This window comes from Suncus etruscus, chromosome 19 (genome assembly GCF_024139225.1).
Source record: "Suncus etruscus isolate mSunEtr1 chromosome 19, mSunEtr1.pri.cur, whole genome shotgun sequence".
In the NCBI taxonomy this organism is placed as follows: Eukaryota; Metazoa; Chordata; class Mammalia; order Eulipotyphla; family Soricidae; genus Suncus; species Suncus etruscus.
Genome location: NC_064866.1, coordinates 42070413 through 42087639, shown reverse-complemented (window position 1 = coordinate 42087639; position 17227 = coordinate 42070413). Strand labels below are relative to the sequence as shown.

At 46.0% G+C, this 17227-nt stretch overlaps 1 protein-coding gene across 1 annotated transcript; it reads left to right on the top strand.

The window, feature by feature from the left end:
• Positions 1-460: 460 nt before the first annotated feature.
• ST3GAL1 (ST3 beta-galactoside alpha-2,3-sialyltransferase 1) lies at positions 461-17015 on the top strand. Its single transcript, XM_049765587.1, has 6 exons — positions 461-822; positions 8276-8472; positions 10365-10544; positions 11624-11669; positions 13226-13345; positions 14478-17015. The coding sequence occupies exons 1-6, from the start codon at positions 511-513 to the stop codon at positions 14649-14651; spliced, it is 1029 nt and encodes a 342-aa protein (XP_049621544.1). The 5' UTR covers positions 461-510; the 3' UTR covers positions 14652-17015.
• The last annotated feature ends 212 nt before the right edge of the window (positions 17016-17227 follow it).

Below are 17227 nucleotides of genomic sequence, written 5' to 3'. Positions count from 1 at the left end.
CTACAACTTTGACAACCGCAGAAAAGACAACTGAAATAGTCTTAACAGCAATAGGGAGGGGATGAAACGTTTTTCTAGTAAGTTAATAGAATGTTGTTTTGTTTTCTAGCCTCTTTCTGTGAACATGACAGAAACCATGAGTGCCTTCATTGAACTGACTGCTTACCCGTGAACCTCTATCAACAACTGGAAAGAATTATCAAAGCTTCGTCAAGAGACCGGATCTTTTGTTCCAGGATTACATACAAAGCCAATTCCTTATTTCCTGAAAAATCAAATTCTCTACACAAAGAGGGTCAAGTCACTATGAGCTATCCTCTTAGCATTTGACTTCCATCCTTATGGCGGTCTTTGCACCAGCCCAGTGGAAGTGAGGGCAGCCCGAGATATCCCCGAGGCTCTCCACCATCAGGAATCTCTGCTTGACTTTGGAGTTCAAGTGTCTTCGCTGGGATTCCAAATTCTTTCTCCATCCAACATCGAGAGGGGCCCCCTGAGAAGCGAGCCATAATGGCCAGCCTGAAGAAAAGGATGCTCAAGATCCTTACCCTTCTGATCTTGCTCATCTTCGTTACTTCCTTCTTCCTAAACTTATCCCTCATCCTGGTCCCCACTACCTGGATCCCCAAGCAGCTTGTGCAGGAGCTCTCAGAAAACTTTAAGAAGTTCCTAAAATACCCCCACAGGGGCTGCAGCTGTACACGCTGTATCGACGAACAAGGTTTCTCATCCTGGTTCGACAGCAGGTTCAACAGGTCCATGCCACCACTGCTGACGGTGCAGAATGCCTTCCTAGAAGAAGACACATATAAGTGGTGGCTGGTGAGAGTTGGGCCTGGGAGAAGGGATGATGGAGGTGTGGGGAGGAAGACTGTGGTAAAAATGGCAGATTGCTCACAGCCATTGCTCATAGAGGCTCAGGAATCAATGTCCTTGACCCTGCCATGTGCTTTCAGCAGAATCAGAATACGGGCCCTAATAGAGGCACTATCTGTTATGAGCATAAAGCAGCTAATGGTGCTTCACTTTATTGCTTGTCACAAATCGTTGTGCTTCTGTACAAAATGCAGGTTTGTAGCCTGCATCCAGTAAATCTGTTGGGCTCATTTTTTTTCCAAGAGCTTGTGTTCACTTTCTGTCTTTCTATCGCATTTCATTAAGGCAGGGACTTTTGGGGGAGAAGGGTTGTGCTACACCTAGCGGTGCTCAGGAGTTGCTCCTGGCTCTGTGCTCAGAAATCATTCTTAGTGGGCTTGGGGGAACATATAAGATTTCAGAAATCAAACCTGGGTCTGTTCTGGGTCAGTCTCTTGCAAGGCAAACGCCCTACTACTGGAACATTTTGCTTCAGACACTATCTGAGTATTTTTGTGGTGTATGCGAATTGTAATTTATTTCTTTCATTGTTGCATCCCAAGCGATATTCAAAGGGTCACTGACACTGTACCCAACAAGGCTCAGAGAGTCATGGATGTCAGGGATCAAAGTTGGGGTATTGTACATGCCAGGCATGAACTCCTATCTCATGAGCTCTCCTCTTAGTCTCTAAACATAACTTTTATACACACCAGGAAGGAAAAACAAGATCTGCCACTCACTTTATTGTGATACCCAGTTTATGACAATATTTGCATTCAATAGTGGTCTGCAACCAAACCATATTATTTCTGAACCTCTCTGTATGTGCACGTCAGAGCAAAGAATTCCATATTTATTTTCTCTCTTTTTTGTAATGGGATGTAACAAGTGTGATGGTTTAAAACAATAGGGCCTCATTGGCTCACAGTTTACAGAGGTGGATGTCTTTGACCAAGGAGTAGAATGACTTGACTCATCATCCAGACCTTGTTACTGGACTGTGACCCGCACAATCCCTGACTTATATAAACAACCATCCTATCTATGCCTTTGATTTCACATGGCCCCTTTCCTATGCCCCAAACCTCCATTTGTCTTGCCCTGGCCATGATTCAGGGCTCAAATTGTATCTAAAAGTAGCCCTCATTTAATGACTTCTGTGAATGTGGACATTGTGTTTTCCCAAAAAAGTCATATTCAGAGGTTACGGAACCAGGACCTGATTTATTCTCCTGAAATTATTCCTCTGTGAGCAAGTGATATTGCAAAAAGAATAAGAAAGGAAGAAAGAAGAAGAGGGAAGGGAGGGAGGGAGGGAGGAAGGAAGGAAGGAAGGAAGGAAGGAAGGAAGGAAGGAAGGAAGGAAGGAAGGAAGGAAGCAAAGAAGGAAGGAAGGAAGGAAGGAAGGAAGGAAGGAAGGAAGGAAGGAAGGAAGGAAGGAAGGAAGGAAGGAAGCAAAGGAAGGAAGGAAGGAAGGAAGGAAGGAAGGAAGGAAGGAAGGAAGGAAGGAAGGAAGGAAGAAAGGAAGGAAAGAAGGAAGGATAGGCTCAGGACTAAGGATAAGTAGTACACTGAGGAAGGGCAAACATGGAATGTAATGTAGAAACTTGGGAAGCCAACCTTTGTTCAAGGGAAGAATTGGGGAGGTCTCTAAAAAGGCAGAACTTGAAGTGAGATCCTAAGGCATTAGAAAGTGTCTATGAATAAAAAAAATGAAACAACGTATACATGGTCTTAGTATCTGCAAGAGTGAGATATGAATACTGGGACAGGAAGTAGCCTATGTGGTTGTGAAGTGGAACAGGGTGATATGAGAAGGGTCCCAGGGCAGTAAAGATGCTCAGTGTGACTGGAGGACTCTGGTATTTATTTTAAGCCTCTTCAATTCTTAGTCCTAGAAGTTGATGATCTGATAGAGTTGATTGCAGGACCATTTCAGTTACTGAATTCAAACTCAATAGAATGGGTGCATGAAAGCACTGGCACACTCAGATAAAAGTCTGTCTGCCCTTTCTGGGGTACAGGGAAGCAGGCAAAGAAGGGTAATTGGTGCCCAGTAAGGATAGGGAAGTGCCATTGGGTAAATGGGACTAGGAAGTAGAACCACAGGAGGTATTTTTCCATGGAATAAATAGCCACCTCATGAAGACTGGTCCAGGAAGATATTAGAGGAAGAATGATCACAGCTCTACACTGGCTGAGCTATGAGATGTTGTGGGCCAATTCTGTTGCAGATGTCAGCGCCTGCAAACAGATTCTTCATGGATTTCGGGAATCCTTCACAGGGAGAGAGTGGGTACACGAAATGGCGAAAAGACGGAACACTATTGTAGAAATGAATGAGACCACACAGAATGCATGGGGACTTGCGTCTAGAAAGACGAAGGCAAATTTATTTTTTGAGCTGGCTGCTTTTAAGGTTTGAGGTTTGGAATGTAGGGTGTAAATTTTTGACATCAAAGAAAATGGAAAAAGAATGAAGGACCCTGGCTAAAATTAGCATATTAAAGAGCCGATACTGAAGGTGAAAAGGCAGTTTCTGTTGGGTTTGCTTTGTTTTGGGTAAGCAGGGGGAAACAGGTAATTTTCAGGGAAGTGGGAAGAGAGAGAAATGTTTTAGAGTTTTTGGGGGAAAACTGAAAATTGTTTTACTATGAGCTAAGTTTTTGGAAAAACCTGATCTTGGCGCCAAAGTAGCAGAGATCACAGGGAGCTGTTAGTGGGAGACTTTTGGCGGGATTTGTACTGTCCTCCTTTGTTAGAAAGAATTACTAAGGCCTGGCCTGATTTTTAGTAATGGTTAAAAATAAAGAGAGAGATAGTTACAGCCACTTTAGAATTATGGCCAAACGATCCACGCAAAGGGTGAACTGATTTTGACTGCTCTAAGCGGGCCTTTTTGGCAAATAATTCTTTTTCAGGAGTGCAACACTTTTAATGTGTGCCCTTCCTGAGTGAGGCGCAACAATGAGATGCTGTGTGTTTGCTTGTGGGAGTATGCCATGGCTCAAATCTGTGTGTGGGCAGAGAATGAGAGCTATGCATGTGGCTATGGATATAGCCACCAAGTTGGTTATAAATTATTCTAAGAGCGTGAACACTGGTTTGAAGGGACCCAGAAGTTCATGGCCAAAGGCCTGGAGCAGGGTCTGTTTTATCATGGTGCTTTAACTTCTATGTATAGGTGCTAGAGTGGACACGGGGCTGGTGACAGCAGGAGGTCAGGGTTTTTACCCTCTTAGAGATTTGCTGCTCACAGAGGCCAGGAACTGAGTGTGATCGGATGAGAGAAGAGTTTGGATTGCAACTTTATGAACATTTGAGGTTGAGATGCAGGGGTATCACTATCAGGGGCCTGGCAAGTAAAACCCATGCATAAAGCTCAAGACCCATGTTTCAGGTTGTATCAATGCATTATAGAAATGGCTATATGATTAACATTTAGTACTATGCTTCCATTCTGCCTCTGAGCTTGAAGGGGCTTGTATGGCAAAGGACTGTGTTTGTGGTTTGGCGGGGGTGACTCTTTTTTTTTTTTTTTTTTTTTTTTTGGTTTTTGGGCCACACCCGGCATTGCTCAGGGGTTACTCCTGGCTGTCTGCTCAGAAATAGCTCCTGGCAGGCACGAGGGACCATATGGGACACCAGGATTCGAACCAACCACCTTTGATCCTGGATCGGCTGCTTGCAAGGCAAACACCGCCGTGCTATCTCTCCGGGCCCGGGGGTGACTCTTTTCAACATGGCAGATGGAATGTGGAGGTCAGAAGCCAACTATGGTGTCTTATGGCTGAACAGCCCACATCCCCATAGCTTCAGAGTATGGGATGGGGCAGATATGGAGATGTGTTAAGTGAAGACCTCTAAGACCTGCCCATGAGCTTCTCCTTGCCCCTGATATGTTTGTTAAAATAGATTCATATTCCCAGCTCTGTGTATTGTACCCATCTTTCTGTGCAAGCTAGAGAATCTCTCATGTCTCATTCTTACCCTTCTGCATTCACATTATCACAAAGGGCAGAGAAAGTAGAATGCTCTAGGGGCCTGAGAGATAATGCAGAAGTGAAGGTGCTAATGCTGTATATGGCCAACTTCAATTCCACCCCTAACAGCAATTATGGGTCCCCCATTACCTCCAAGGGTTACTCCTGAGAAGAGTCAGAAATGGCCCCTGAACACCACTTGGTGTGACTCAACAATCCCCCCATAAAAACTAAACAAAACAGAATAAAGTAACCACCTCTCCCCAAGGTTTTGTTCTCTGAGGTTTAAGTTATCCAGCTGCTAAAAAAATGGTATAAACAAGAATCAGTAGTATAACTCACTGGTAGATCACAAGGGTGAGAGTCTGGATTTGACCCTGACAACAATGCCAAAATAAAAAATAAAATGTTTAATTAACTGCAATAAAACTCATATACAATAATATATTTTGAAAAGAGAGACCAGAGTCACATAAGTTTTACTGCAACGTCTTATTCTGGTTTTACTATTTTGATAATTGTTGCTCTTAATTTATTATTTATGGCTTACTATGCCTAGTTTCAAAATTATGCTTTTGTGTGTGCTCATATGCATAAAAAAGAATACCTATAGAATTTAATAGTGGCCACATTTCAGGCATTTACTCAGGGTCTTAGAGGCCATACCTACAGATGGGATGGAGTGAGGCAAGGAACAAGGCTGGCTCCACCTTGAGTAGGCAGTCCTATCTGACCATCTGGGCTTGATTTAGGGTTGGGATCTGCATACATACAACTCAGTTTCCCTCAACAGAGCTCTAGCTTAATCTGCAGTCCATATGCCCAGGGACTCATTCTATAGTTATAGTCCCTTCCTTCTCTTTGCCTCAGTTCTCCTACCAGTAAGGGGACTAGAGCAGATCCCAAGATTCTACTGTTGGTCACACTTCCAGTACATGCATCATGACTGTGGGTAATCTGAGGGTGGGAACTCACCTCTTAGTTCAGTGCAGTGATTTCCACCTCAACTGTCCCTCTGGCTTTGCAGGATGAGGACTAGCACCTGAGCTGTCTCTGAAGGCACCTCTCGAGCACATGTCAAGGGTGGTTTTAATGTGAGTCAGCCTGTTGGGGTTAGCAGTGGGAACTGTTGAAATCCAGTGACATTGCTTTGCTCCATATCTGGTGTGATGGCTCCTTTACTTCTACCAAGTCATTCTTGCATTGTGTGTGTTGGGGATATGAGCTCTCCTTTATAATAAAAAACACTAGACCCATAGTAGCATCATAGGAATGGGTCCAGGCCATGTTCCAACCCAGATCCATTGCCAGAAAATGACACACACATGTGAAAGACTCAGTGAATAGTAGGCTGACATTCCCATATCATGGACAAAAGAGAGAACATGGTTATCACATGCGTGCACGAGCTCAAGTTCAGTTTCTGGCATTACATGGCCTCCGGAGCATCATGAACTATAGTCCTGATGGATCTACTGCTGAGCCTGAGCACTGCTGGATGTGGGCCTTCCTGAGTATTTCTTGGAGCCAAAAGACTCAAATGCCATGTCACTCTTGCAGTATGACATGTCACAGCTACCTATTGGAGTGACAGTGCAAGGTTTCTTTCTGGCCTGAGAGTGTCTTTGCTGGCTTGAGGGTACCAGAGAGTCATCCAAGGACTACAGCTCTTTCTCCTAGGCTTTCTAGAATGTGGTTCCTACTGTAGCAGCAGCAGCAGCATCCAAGTGTCCTTGAGAAATGCAAGATTGTGTACCCCAAAAAGCCTATCTAAAGCTGGGCTTTCATCTGCATATAGTTTCTCTTTGGTTGTGGTAAAACATGCATAACATAGTATGAGTCATTTTAACCATTTGTAAGTATACCACTTATACTTTCACAATGTGGTGTGACCCAAAACCCCACACTCACTAGATACTAATGTCCCAGGCCTGTGGCCTGCCCCTGGCCAACATTATTTGCATTCCATCTGTCTGTAACTGGTGGTCTTCTGTAACTGGTGGTGGAATATCACTCAGCTGACAGTCCGCTACTATGTGGATGGAACTGAAAGCTGTCCTGTTGGGAAAAGTGAATCAGAGGAGTAAGACATTTGTGAATATAAACACTATAAGAGAATTCAGAGACACTCAATAATGTCAGATGCTGCTCTTCAGCTCACAGAATTGAGTTTGCTAAGTGTGGCGAGGGAAGGGGGAAACCTGGCGAGGGTAGTGGAGGGTCTCTGACGGTGGTGGTGAGTGTGGAGGTGTGAGTCCATGTACTTGAAACATTATTTACAGTCAATTACAGTGCCTTAAAAATATTCTAAGAGACAGTACAGAGGGTAAGGTGCTTGCCTCGCACTCAGCTGACCCTTGCTTTATCCAGGTCACTACATATAGTTCCTTGAGAACCAACAGATAGGATCCCTGAGCATGAAACTAATATTACGCCCTGGGCATAGCTGAGTAGGGCCCCAAAACAAATAGAACTGCACTATCCCTTGGCTCATTTCCTGAGATTTTTGTCCCACCTCTACTATAGGATATACTTAAACGCCAACCCTTCTATTGTTGGCAATTTTGCTATTATACATATATTTGCCTTTATTTTAAAGTTTAGTCTTAGTTTGTGAGCCATACCTGGCTATACTTAGAGATAATTCCTGACTTTGGCTTAAAGAGTACATTTGGTGGTTCTCAGGAAACATATGAGGCGCTAGGGACCAAACCTGCGTTGACTTTATGCAAGGCAACTTGTATTATCTCTCTGATCCCAGCAATGGGTGTTTCTTAGGAAATCTCACCTGGTTTTCCTTTGAAGGAGCAAGCCAGTTTGTCAAGAGGTAGCCATATGCTGAGTTCATCCTGGAGTGGGCTACACATGGAATGTGAATCTTTCTTAATCCCAGGCAGGAGACTAACAGGGAAACTCTGAATGGTTTAGCACCAAAAGTTCTACATCTGGAGAAACTCAGCCCAGCCAAGAACACAACCAGCTTTTGCTTTTGCCTGGGACTAAGAAAGTTCCTGGGGCAGCTGATTCTCATGTCAGGTGCTAGAGAATTCAGAATTTTGTGGGGTCTTCCTGGAACTTGGTGGTCTTGAAGCTGGTGGAGTTGAGGGGTCTGTTGTAGGTTGAGGGAGTAGAAGCAGGTGAGATGGGTACAGAGGGTTACCTGACCCTTCTCTCTGAGCTTTCAGACCAACCGATCAGGTTCTTGCTTCCTGCAGCCAGAGCCATGCTTCATCCTTGATAGATGCTCCTTAGACATTTGTAGAAGGAATCAATACCTAAAGGACCAGCTTCCTTCCCACCTACCTAAGCATCATGGGCATCTGCAACCAAGAGATGATTATCCAAGACATGTCAGATTCCAGCTCCCCAGTAAGGGAAAGGGACCAGAAGCAATGCAGCGAGGCTGATTTGTGCTTTTGATCCTCTGCCTACAGCGACTCCAAGGGGAGAAGCAACCCAGTTACTTTAATGATACCGTCAGGGGGCTCTTCCAGGTGGTCCCTGGGAACACAGACCCCCTTCTGGAAAAGAGGCTGGTGGACTGTCGGCGCTGTGCAGTGGTGGGCAACTCTGGAAACCTTCGAAATTCTTGGTATGGCAACCAGATCGATGACCATGACTTCGTGATAAGGTGAGTGCCCCAACCTCAGCCCAAAGTTACCAAGCCATGCCCAGTTGCCCTTGGAAGCTATTCGGTAAAGAACCCACATGAGGAAACCAGTGGGCTAGGAGCTTGGCACCTTAAAGCCTGGTGAGAAGGCAAGATTTATTTGAAAACTCATTGTTCAGCCTTACCTTTCACTCCCATTTTGCTAAGGTGCTAAATAAGATGTTTTTAGTATAATCCCTCTACTCTTGTCTCCATGAAATCAAATGTCCAACATTTCTTTGGGTGTCTTATAGTCCCTGCCATACCATTCTCAACTTGAGAATACCAGTGTCTGAATGTAATGCAAACCTCAGGATACTTTTATTTATTTATTTATTTATTTATTTATTTATTTATTTTTAATTTAAACACTATGATTACAAGGTTTCTCATAGTACAGTTGTTTATTTTTTCACAGATAAGGTTGTTTTGATTAACTTACAGTTATACAATGTACAACAGACCTCACCAGTGCACAATCTTATCACCGATGTCTACAGTTTCCCTCTCACCCTCCCCGATGCCCTCTCTCCTTACTGTCTCTGCAGCACACAATTTTCTTTTCTCTCTCTCTCTCTCTCTCTCTCTCTCTCTCTCTCTACTTATCACTCTCTTTTCAGGAAGCTTGTAGAGTAGTTTGTTCTGTGATCTCTGACATTTTGCCTGTAGACCCCTCACCTGGCCTTCGGGGGCCTCTATGTGTCCAATATAAGCATTGGAGCTTAGATTGGGGTCATCCAAACCTGAGCTCTGGGCCTTCACTCGGTAGCTCTGGGGTCTGACACAAAGTCTCTGCACTTAAAATTCCTCAGCCACTAGCCAAGAGCACAGATGCCACCCAGGTTAATGAATCATATCACTTGACTACAGTAGAATCTCTCTCATCATCAAAAGCGGGGGCTAGAGAGACTCATCAAAGGATGAGTACATGCTCTGATGTAGGAACTCCATGCCACCACATGGTAGCCTAACATTCCACTGAGAGTGATGACCATGTATTGAACATAGAATAAAAGACATTTGAGTTCTTCTAGGTATGGCACTATTAAAAATGAAATAGGAATGATGAAATTAAAATATATTAATCATGCTTTTGCTTCTATGAATCATGCTCCTGCTCACAGGCTTTATTTAAAGTTTAACTAGAGCCCCAAAGCCTAAATAGTGGACAGGACATACCAGGACAGCTCAAGCCTACAAACTGAGCAAAAAACAGAACCTCGGCAGCTAAGAATGTCTTACTCTTGCCGTTTATTAACTAGGTATTATCCTAGGTATACCATGAGAGATACAAACATAAAAATAGTTAAAAGGACAATAATCTGACATACACAGAATGCAGGTAACATAGGAGAGAATGAGCCCCTGGGGACCAGGTAATAATAAAATCCCCATGAAATTGGCATTACAGATTGGCAGTCTCTCTCTCTCTCTCTCTCTCTCTCTCTCTCTCTCTCTCTCTCTCTCTCTCTCTCTCTCTCTGGGTTTGGGGCAATGGACAACCCTTTGGCTTCTCTGACTCTAATAGCACAAAAATCTAATTAAAAACAATTTTTTTTGTTTTGGACCATATCCAGGTGTGCTCAGGGCTGAATCTTGGCTCAGGAGATACTCCTGATGGGGTTTAGAGAATCATATAAGGTCTTACGGATTGAACTCAAGTCTGTTGCCTGCAAGAAAAGTTCTTTACCTACTCCGCTAGTTCAGGTCCCTGGTTATTTTTATAATTTGAAAAGATAATTTCACAGATGAGGAAATTGGGACACAGTGAAGGTGGAGAAGAAGCCTGAGTTCCACACTGTAGTGCAATACTGAAAGTTCCCCTTGTAGTCCCGGTGAAATGACCTCTGTGTCTTTGTTCCCTTCCTCTGCAGGATGAACAAAGCCCCTACAGCAGGCTTTGAAGCCCACGTCGGGAGCAAGACCACCCACCACCTTCTGTACCCTGAGAGCTACCGAGAGCTTGGGGAGAATGTCAGCATGATCTTGGTCCCCTTCAAGACTTTGGACCTGGAGTGGGTGGTCAGTGCCACCACCACAGGCACCATCTCCCAGTAAGTGGATGTCTGATGGAAGTCCTGTCCCACACTTGGCTGCATGGATGCCGCCTCCCTCTTCATCCTCCCGTCATCCACCTTTGCAGCCTTAAGCTGCTCCTCTGGAAATGTCTTTTTCCTCCACTGGAAATTTCTCTCTCCTTTCAGGATGCTTGAGGGCCCTACCTTCCAGACCCACCCACTCCTTTCCTGTTTTTCTGGGCTTTTCCCGTCCAATACACACTCAGCTCCCCCTGATTTCAGCCCTATAATGTCCTGGGAAGGCGAGGAACCTCCTTCCTCAACTCCACTTCTGAGAAGATGCACCAATTTCTGAGTTGGAGCCCTGGTACTGAAAGAAAAAAAAGGTGTTGTGGAAGGACAGTGGTTCAAATTCCGGTATCCTATATGGTCCCCCGTGCCTGCCAGGAGAGATTTCTGAGTGTAGAGCCAGGAGTAAGCCCTGGGTGCTGCCGGGTGTGACCCAAAAACCAAAACCAAACAAACAAACAAACAAAAGAATAAAAAAGTGGAGATCAGCTTAGCCATGGCTTGAGTCTCATGGAGATCTCTTGAGTGGAAGCACTCATCATCTGAATGACTGGCTGGCTTATTCCAGCCATTGAGGTGAGGTGTGATTTGTCCAAATCGGCCTTTTCTGAGCTTTGGGGAAGTCTCAGGAATGGATTTGCAGGGCTTGTGCACCGGAGGAGAGTAGAGGGAGAACTGACTGGTCCAGGTGGGTTCCTCAGGGAGCTAGAGACAAGTGTCCTTACATGCTTTTATTTAGAGAACAGCTTGGGCCTGTGCTGTACCATCTTGAAGGTGCAAGTTGGGGCCTCAACACAGTGTGACCCTGTGTTCTCTCTACAGCTGTGCTGATGGCTGGGCGCAAGGTTTTGTTCTTCCTTTTCTGGGAGAACCAGTCATCGAGTCCAAAAGCCTAGAGTTAGCCAAACTGACTCTGCTTTCTGCTGAGGTGGCTGCTCAGATATCGCCAGAAATATTGTCTCCTCTTTGCCCTCTCCCTGTTAACCCTGGAGCTGTAGGCAACACAGCTTGTCCCTCCTGCTTGACGCCTGTGCTCTCTCCCACAGCACTTATGTTCCTGTACCCAAGAAAATCAAAGTGAAAAAGGAGAAGGTGAGTGGAAGCTGGAGTTGTATTATGGAGGGCTCTGCTCTTCTGTGCCCTTGATTTTCATTATTACTCTCCTCCTCCCAGCATCTGGCTGCAGTAAACGGCCTTCTCCAAGGCTGAGGAGGAACATTCAGTGCTTCCCCAGTGAGTGAGGTGCAACTCACCCAGAGGATGGCCACATATACAATATTGCAGGCCCCCCACTCCTAATATTATTCCACTCCACCCTCCTCTGACATCCCATCCTGATACCCCATTCCTGCCTACACAGAATGCCAGTGTGAGTGTAGTCTCTCAAACTGGTCTCAGCCTGTCAAAATTGTTCATCTTCTCTCTCTCTTTATCTTTATATATAAATATATTATATCATATAGATGATATATATCTTATATATATAGATATATTCATCACTCCCCTGGCAAACAATTGGCCAATGACATGCTCTAAAGCAGGGGTCTCAAACTCGTGGCCCGTGGGCCGTTTGTGGCCCTCCGTACAACATTTTGTGGCCCTGCCCTAGAGGAAACTTTTTTTGTTTTGTTTTGTTTTACTTGTTTGGGTGACACCCCCCCAATGTTCAAGGCTTACTACTGACTTTGCACTTAAGGATCACCCCGACTTTGCCTCCTGCGGCCCCCAGGTAAATTGAGTTTGAGACCCCTGCTCTAAAGTCAGAAGTGTAAAAGAAGGAACTTATCATTGGCAATAAGCACTGATTCTGTGCAAAGATTATCTGTAGATGGAAGGAAAGGATCCAGAGGTCAAGTTACTTGCCCAGGAACACAGCTGGTTCTCAATCTGGCTAGACCCATAGCCCTTCAGGGCCTCAAGCTCTAGTTGTTGGCTTTGGGGTCTCACAACCCTGGGGAAGAGGTGAGATTGGAGAAGCCAAAGGAAAGACTAACTTAATGCCTTTCAGTTGATAGAACAGGAAATGGTTTGCCAGACACCCACCAATTTGCTCTCCAGCCTTCTCCTGGAGGCAAGTGCTAGGCTTCCTGTAGATGCCTAAGAAATCAGTCTGTACTCCTCCAGGTCTATGGGTGGTGAGTGAAACCAAGGAGGCCAGACTTGGCAGTGGGAGATCTCAACTTGTTTCTGCCAGCTGTGTGAGCTAGACCAAACCACTTATCCTTTCTGAACTAGTTTCCTTTTCTATACCAGAAGGAGAGAAAGACTGTGCATTGTGCAAGGCTCAGAAATTTTTAGGGACTGCTGAGCACACAGGCAGAAGTAGGCAGAGCTGGGGAGTCCCCTGTCCTACTCTCCTATTGGAACAGTGATTACCCAGCTGCTTCTCAAGCTGTTCCCTGGAACCTCTGCCCCTCACCTCTCTCCCAAATGACTCCCTGGCCTCATATGCATGTCATTCTGTTGTCCTCTATGCGTATTTTACCTTCAGCACCTTCCAGCATCCATTATTTAGATCACCATCTGTCTTCCCTCTGGAAAACCAGCCCCATTAGATGGCAGCACCTGTCCAACTGTTTTTTCATGAGGCTGTGCCCCATGGCCACTGCTGGAGATGAGGCTCCCTCACTGTCCTCCTTCTCCCACAGATCCTAATCTACCACCCAGCCTTCATCAAGTACGTCTTTGACAGCTGGCTTCAGGGCCATGGACGGTACCCCTCTACCGGCATCCTCTCCATTGTCTTTGCACTGCACATCTGTGATGAGGTAGGCCCCCTGGACCTGCAGGGCACCCCAGGGGCCAGGGTTTTTGTTTCTGGGCCTGACACCATGAATGCATAGCTGGAAGACCATGTCACCTCTCCCTGAGGTCAGCTGAGAGGGAACAGCTTCCTAGGGGAATGTTGTGAGGACAGAGTTGGAGTCCTGCTGAAGGACATCTCCAGGAAGCACCAACATGGGCTGGAATCAGGAGCAGGTAGAGAGCAGTAAGCACTGTGCCTTCAACTTCAATGGCTCTTTGAAATTGTTTCAGGCTAAGTGGCAGTATGTAGGGCTCAACTTTAGCAGATGTGAGAGCAGGAACCGGACCCTGAGGCGGCAGAACTCACGGGCATTTCCCAGCAGGGGTTAGCTGCTCTCAGCAAGACTGTGTCCAGCTTCCTATCGGAATCTGGATTTGGAATTGGACAGATAGTACAGTGAGCAACGCTCTTGCTTTTCACTTGGCCAATCTGGGTTTGATTCAATATTCCCTATGGCCACCCAAATACATCAGGAGTGACTCCTGAATGTAGAGCCAGGAATAAACTCAGAAAACTACAGGGTATGGCCCAAAAAGAAAAAAAGATCTATGTTACTTGGATGCTGGAGAGGCAGTACAGAAGTGAAGGTTCTTGCCTTGCATATTGCCAACCTGGATTCCATTTCGGGCACCTCATATGGTGTCAGTAATAGAACCCTACCAGGAGTAAGCCCTGGCATGGCTAGGTGTGGCCCCAAAACCAATAAAATAAACTAAGAAGCAATACCTTTCACCTGCCACATTTCCGCCTTATCTTGGGACTCTATTTTCTAGGTGGAGAAGTGGGGGGGGGGCTCCAAGAATGGATTGGGCAACTTTGGGGTCTACAAGGAAAGCTCAGAATTAGAGTTTGGGGCAGCTTCCTCCATAGCTCCTAAACAAGGAGAGAAGTTCCAGACAGTGGAAATGAGCTTCTTGAGGGCAACCGTATGTATAAAATCATACCTTGCCTCACCTTCCTTTGACTTCACTGGGCCTGTGGAGGTCTACCAGGAACCTGGAGAAAGATTGTAGGAATCTTTGGAAATGGTACTTCAAGAATCTCTTTGAAGACTTCCCCTGAAGCTCACTTTTACCCTTGCTTTAACCCTGTAGGTGGATCTATATGGCTTCGGGGCAGACAGCAAAGGGGACTGGCATCATTACTGGGAGACCAACCCCTCTGCAGGGGCTTTCCGCAAGACTGGTGTGCACGATGGCGACTTTGAGTCTAATGTGACCACCATCTTGGCCTCCATCAACAAAATCCAGGTCTTCCATGGAAGATGACAAGGCCCAGCTTGGAGATTCTCCTTTCCACGGCAGCCCCAGGTGTTCACTAGAGCCATGTGTTCCAAGAGCTTCCAAGACCAACCTCGAGAGAGGGGGTCCAGCCTCTCCTACTCCAACATTGGGCAGCTTCTGTTGAACGAAGCCAGCTCCTAGGGCTGCAGAACATGTGTGGGAACCAGCATTGGGTAGGAGGACCTGCTCTACTCCAGGGCAGGGACACTGTGGGGGACATAATGGGAGTGTGTGGGGAGGTGTCAGACCCTGCAATCTTCCACGTTCCTAAAGGAAGACAGTCTCCAAGAAGATGGGATGCATCTGTCCTCGGCCAAGGTCATGGTGCAGACTTTGCATCTGGTGCTCCTGGCACAATTCTCAGTGAGGACAGCCACTTTGGGACTGACCCCGGTGGACACTGAGGATTAGAAGACCTCTCTCTGCATGATGCTGGCCTTCTCCACCTGGGGGCATGGCCTCCTCTCCCTTTGCTTCCAAAGCTCATGTCAAATGGCCACGAGCTGTGAGTGTGCCATCCATAGGGCAGCATGAGCACTGGGTCAGGTGCCTCTACCATGCCAGGTGCCTCAATGTGAAGGAATCGTTCTATGACCCAAATCCCAGTGGGCAGCAGCCCTTGCGACTTCCTCGTGCCTTTGTCTTGGGAGGGGAGCAACATGGGCTCTGCAGATGAGACCCTGCACCATACAGCCTTTGCTCGCTGATTGGGTTCCTCCTTTCTAATTTCCTGAGCCAGCTCATCAGTGGGAACATGTCTCGGAAGATACTGATGCCATCCTGAGGACCATTGGCCATGACACGGCCCCTTATCCTATCCCAGAGTACTGGATGTGGTACCCCACATCCCACCTTCCAAGTTGACCTCCAAGTGAGTCGCCTTAGGCTGGCTTTACCCTGTGATGGTTGCATGGCCCAGGTCACAAGGTGCCCAGATGACTGCACAGGAGAAATCATACCTCATACCCTGGCTCCCCCAACCTATTCTTTTGTTTGACTTGTCTGCTTTACTGGTTATTTATTGATTTGTGCTTTTAATTCAGCTGACCTTGTATGCACTTTGTAGCTCTAATGCCCATCCTGATCTTCCCATCAATCTTACTCTTGCTTCTGCAGAGTGGCAAATTTCAAGCCAACCTTTTAGATATCTACAGGCCTGGATCTTTGGAGGGGTCTAGGGTTCACTGATGAACAGATCCTGGCATGTCAGGATGGTGTTTCCCTATCCCACCTCTTCCAGTTTTACTTTCTTCTTTACTCATTGTGAGTCCATGTCAGCTAGGAATCTCCAAAACTCAGGGGTAACATCTATGGACTAGGTAAAGAGTGGAGTCACAGCATAGGAAGAGAGGTTGTTGACTCCGGTTTCTGATAGTCAACAGAGCCAAAGCGCTTTTCCTTTGAGCACATTTGCTAAGAGACCATTGCCACCTGGAACAGATGGAGCATGAAGGTGCATTGTCAGGAACACAGGACTTCTCCTTCCCTAAGGTTAGTCCTGCTTTTTTGCTGGCCACTCTCTGCAGACAGGAAAGGAGCATAGCAGCCACCAATGGCATCAGGTAATTTACAAGAGTTCCTAGAAATTGCACGTCTTGTCTTTCCCCTTTGTCTGTACAAGTGGGTATTTTCTTAGGCAGATGTCCCTGGCACTTTTAAAAGGATTCTCCAGGATTCAGAATCCAGAAAATGTTTAGAAATAAAAACAAACCTTATCATCCTCCAAAATATCAGGGTCTGAGACTCATATACAGTCACTGTGTCCTTTATGACACCATGAACACCGTGTCAAAGTCAGGCTCTCAATGGTGCTTGGAGGCAAAGTCTCTGTGGGCATCTGCCAGTCAGCCAGTTAATTCCAGGGACAGAGCTGGAAAGAAAACTTTGGTTGACACTAATTGGAGCATGAATTTCTGAGCTGTCAGCTGGTCCTACAAGCTGAATATGCTTAGGAGAATAGGGACAGAATGAGCACTCTGCTTCGCAACTCATCATTAGGATGATGAGGAAGGAGGCTGTGGTCATGGCTGGGCTGGAAGCCGACCTGCCTGGCTTACAATCCAGCCTATGTTCAGTTTCCTATTCTCTCCCTCCTATGAGGCCCTTCAAGTGAGAGGTAGGTGCCTTCCATACACAGCATCTTCCTCTCCCATTGTATAGATGAGAAAAAGCAAGACTGAGAGGTAAAATGACTTTGGAGGTGAAAATAAAAATGACAATTGGCACCAGTCAAACCAGTGAGGAAATCGAGTTTGCTTTTCTCAGCAAGGCACCCATTGACATCTCCATACTGAGAATCTGTTTGCAGGTTTTAGGTTATGCTTTGCTTCATTCCCAGTCCAAATGCCTGCCGGTGACTTCTCTGTTTGTCTCCTGGGCTTATTGTCTCAAACAGTACCTCACCAAATAAAAGCCAATAATTAGACTTGAGGTGAAATGCATGAGAATGAGAGTGTTATTTCCCACAGTAAAGTTGTGTCCTGAAAAGAGAATAAGAAACATCAGCCCTGGGAAATGTGAACCCAAATATAAGCTCAGGGCACCACCAGCTGTGCTTGCCA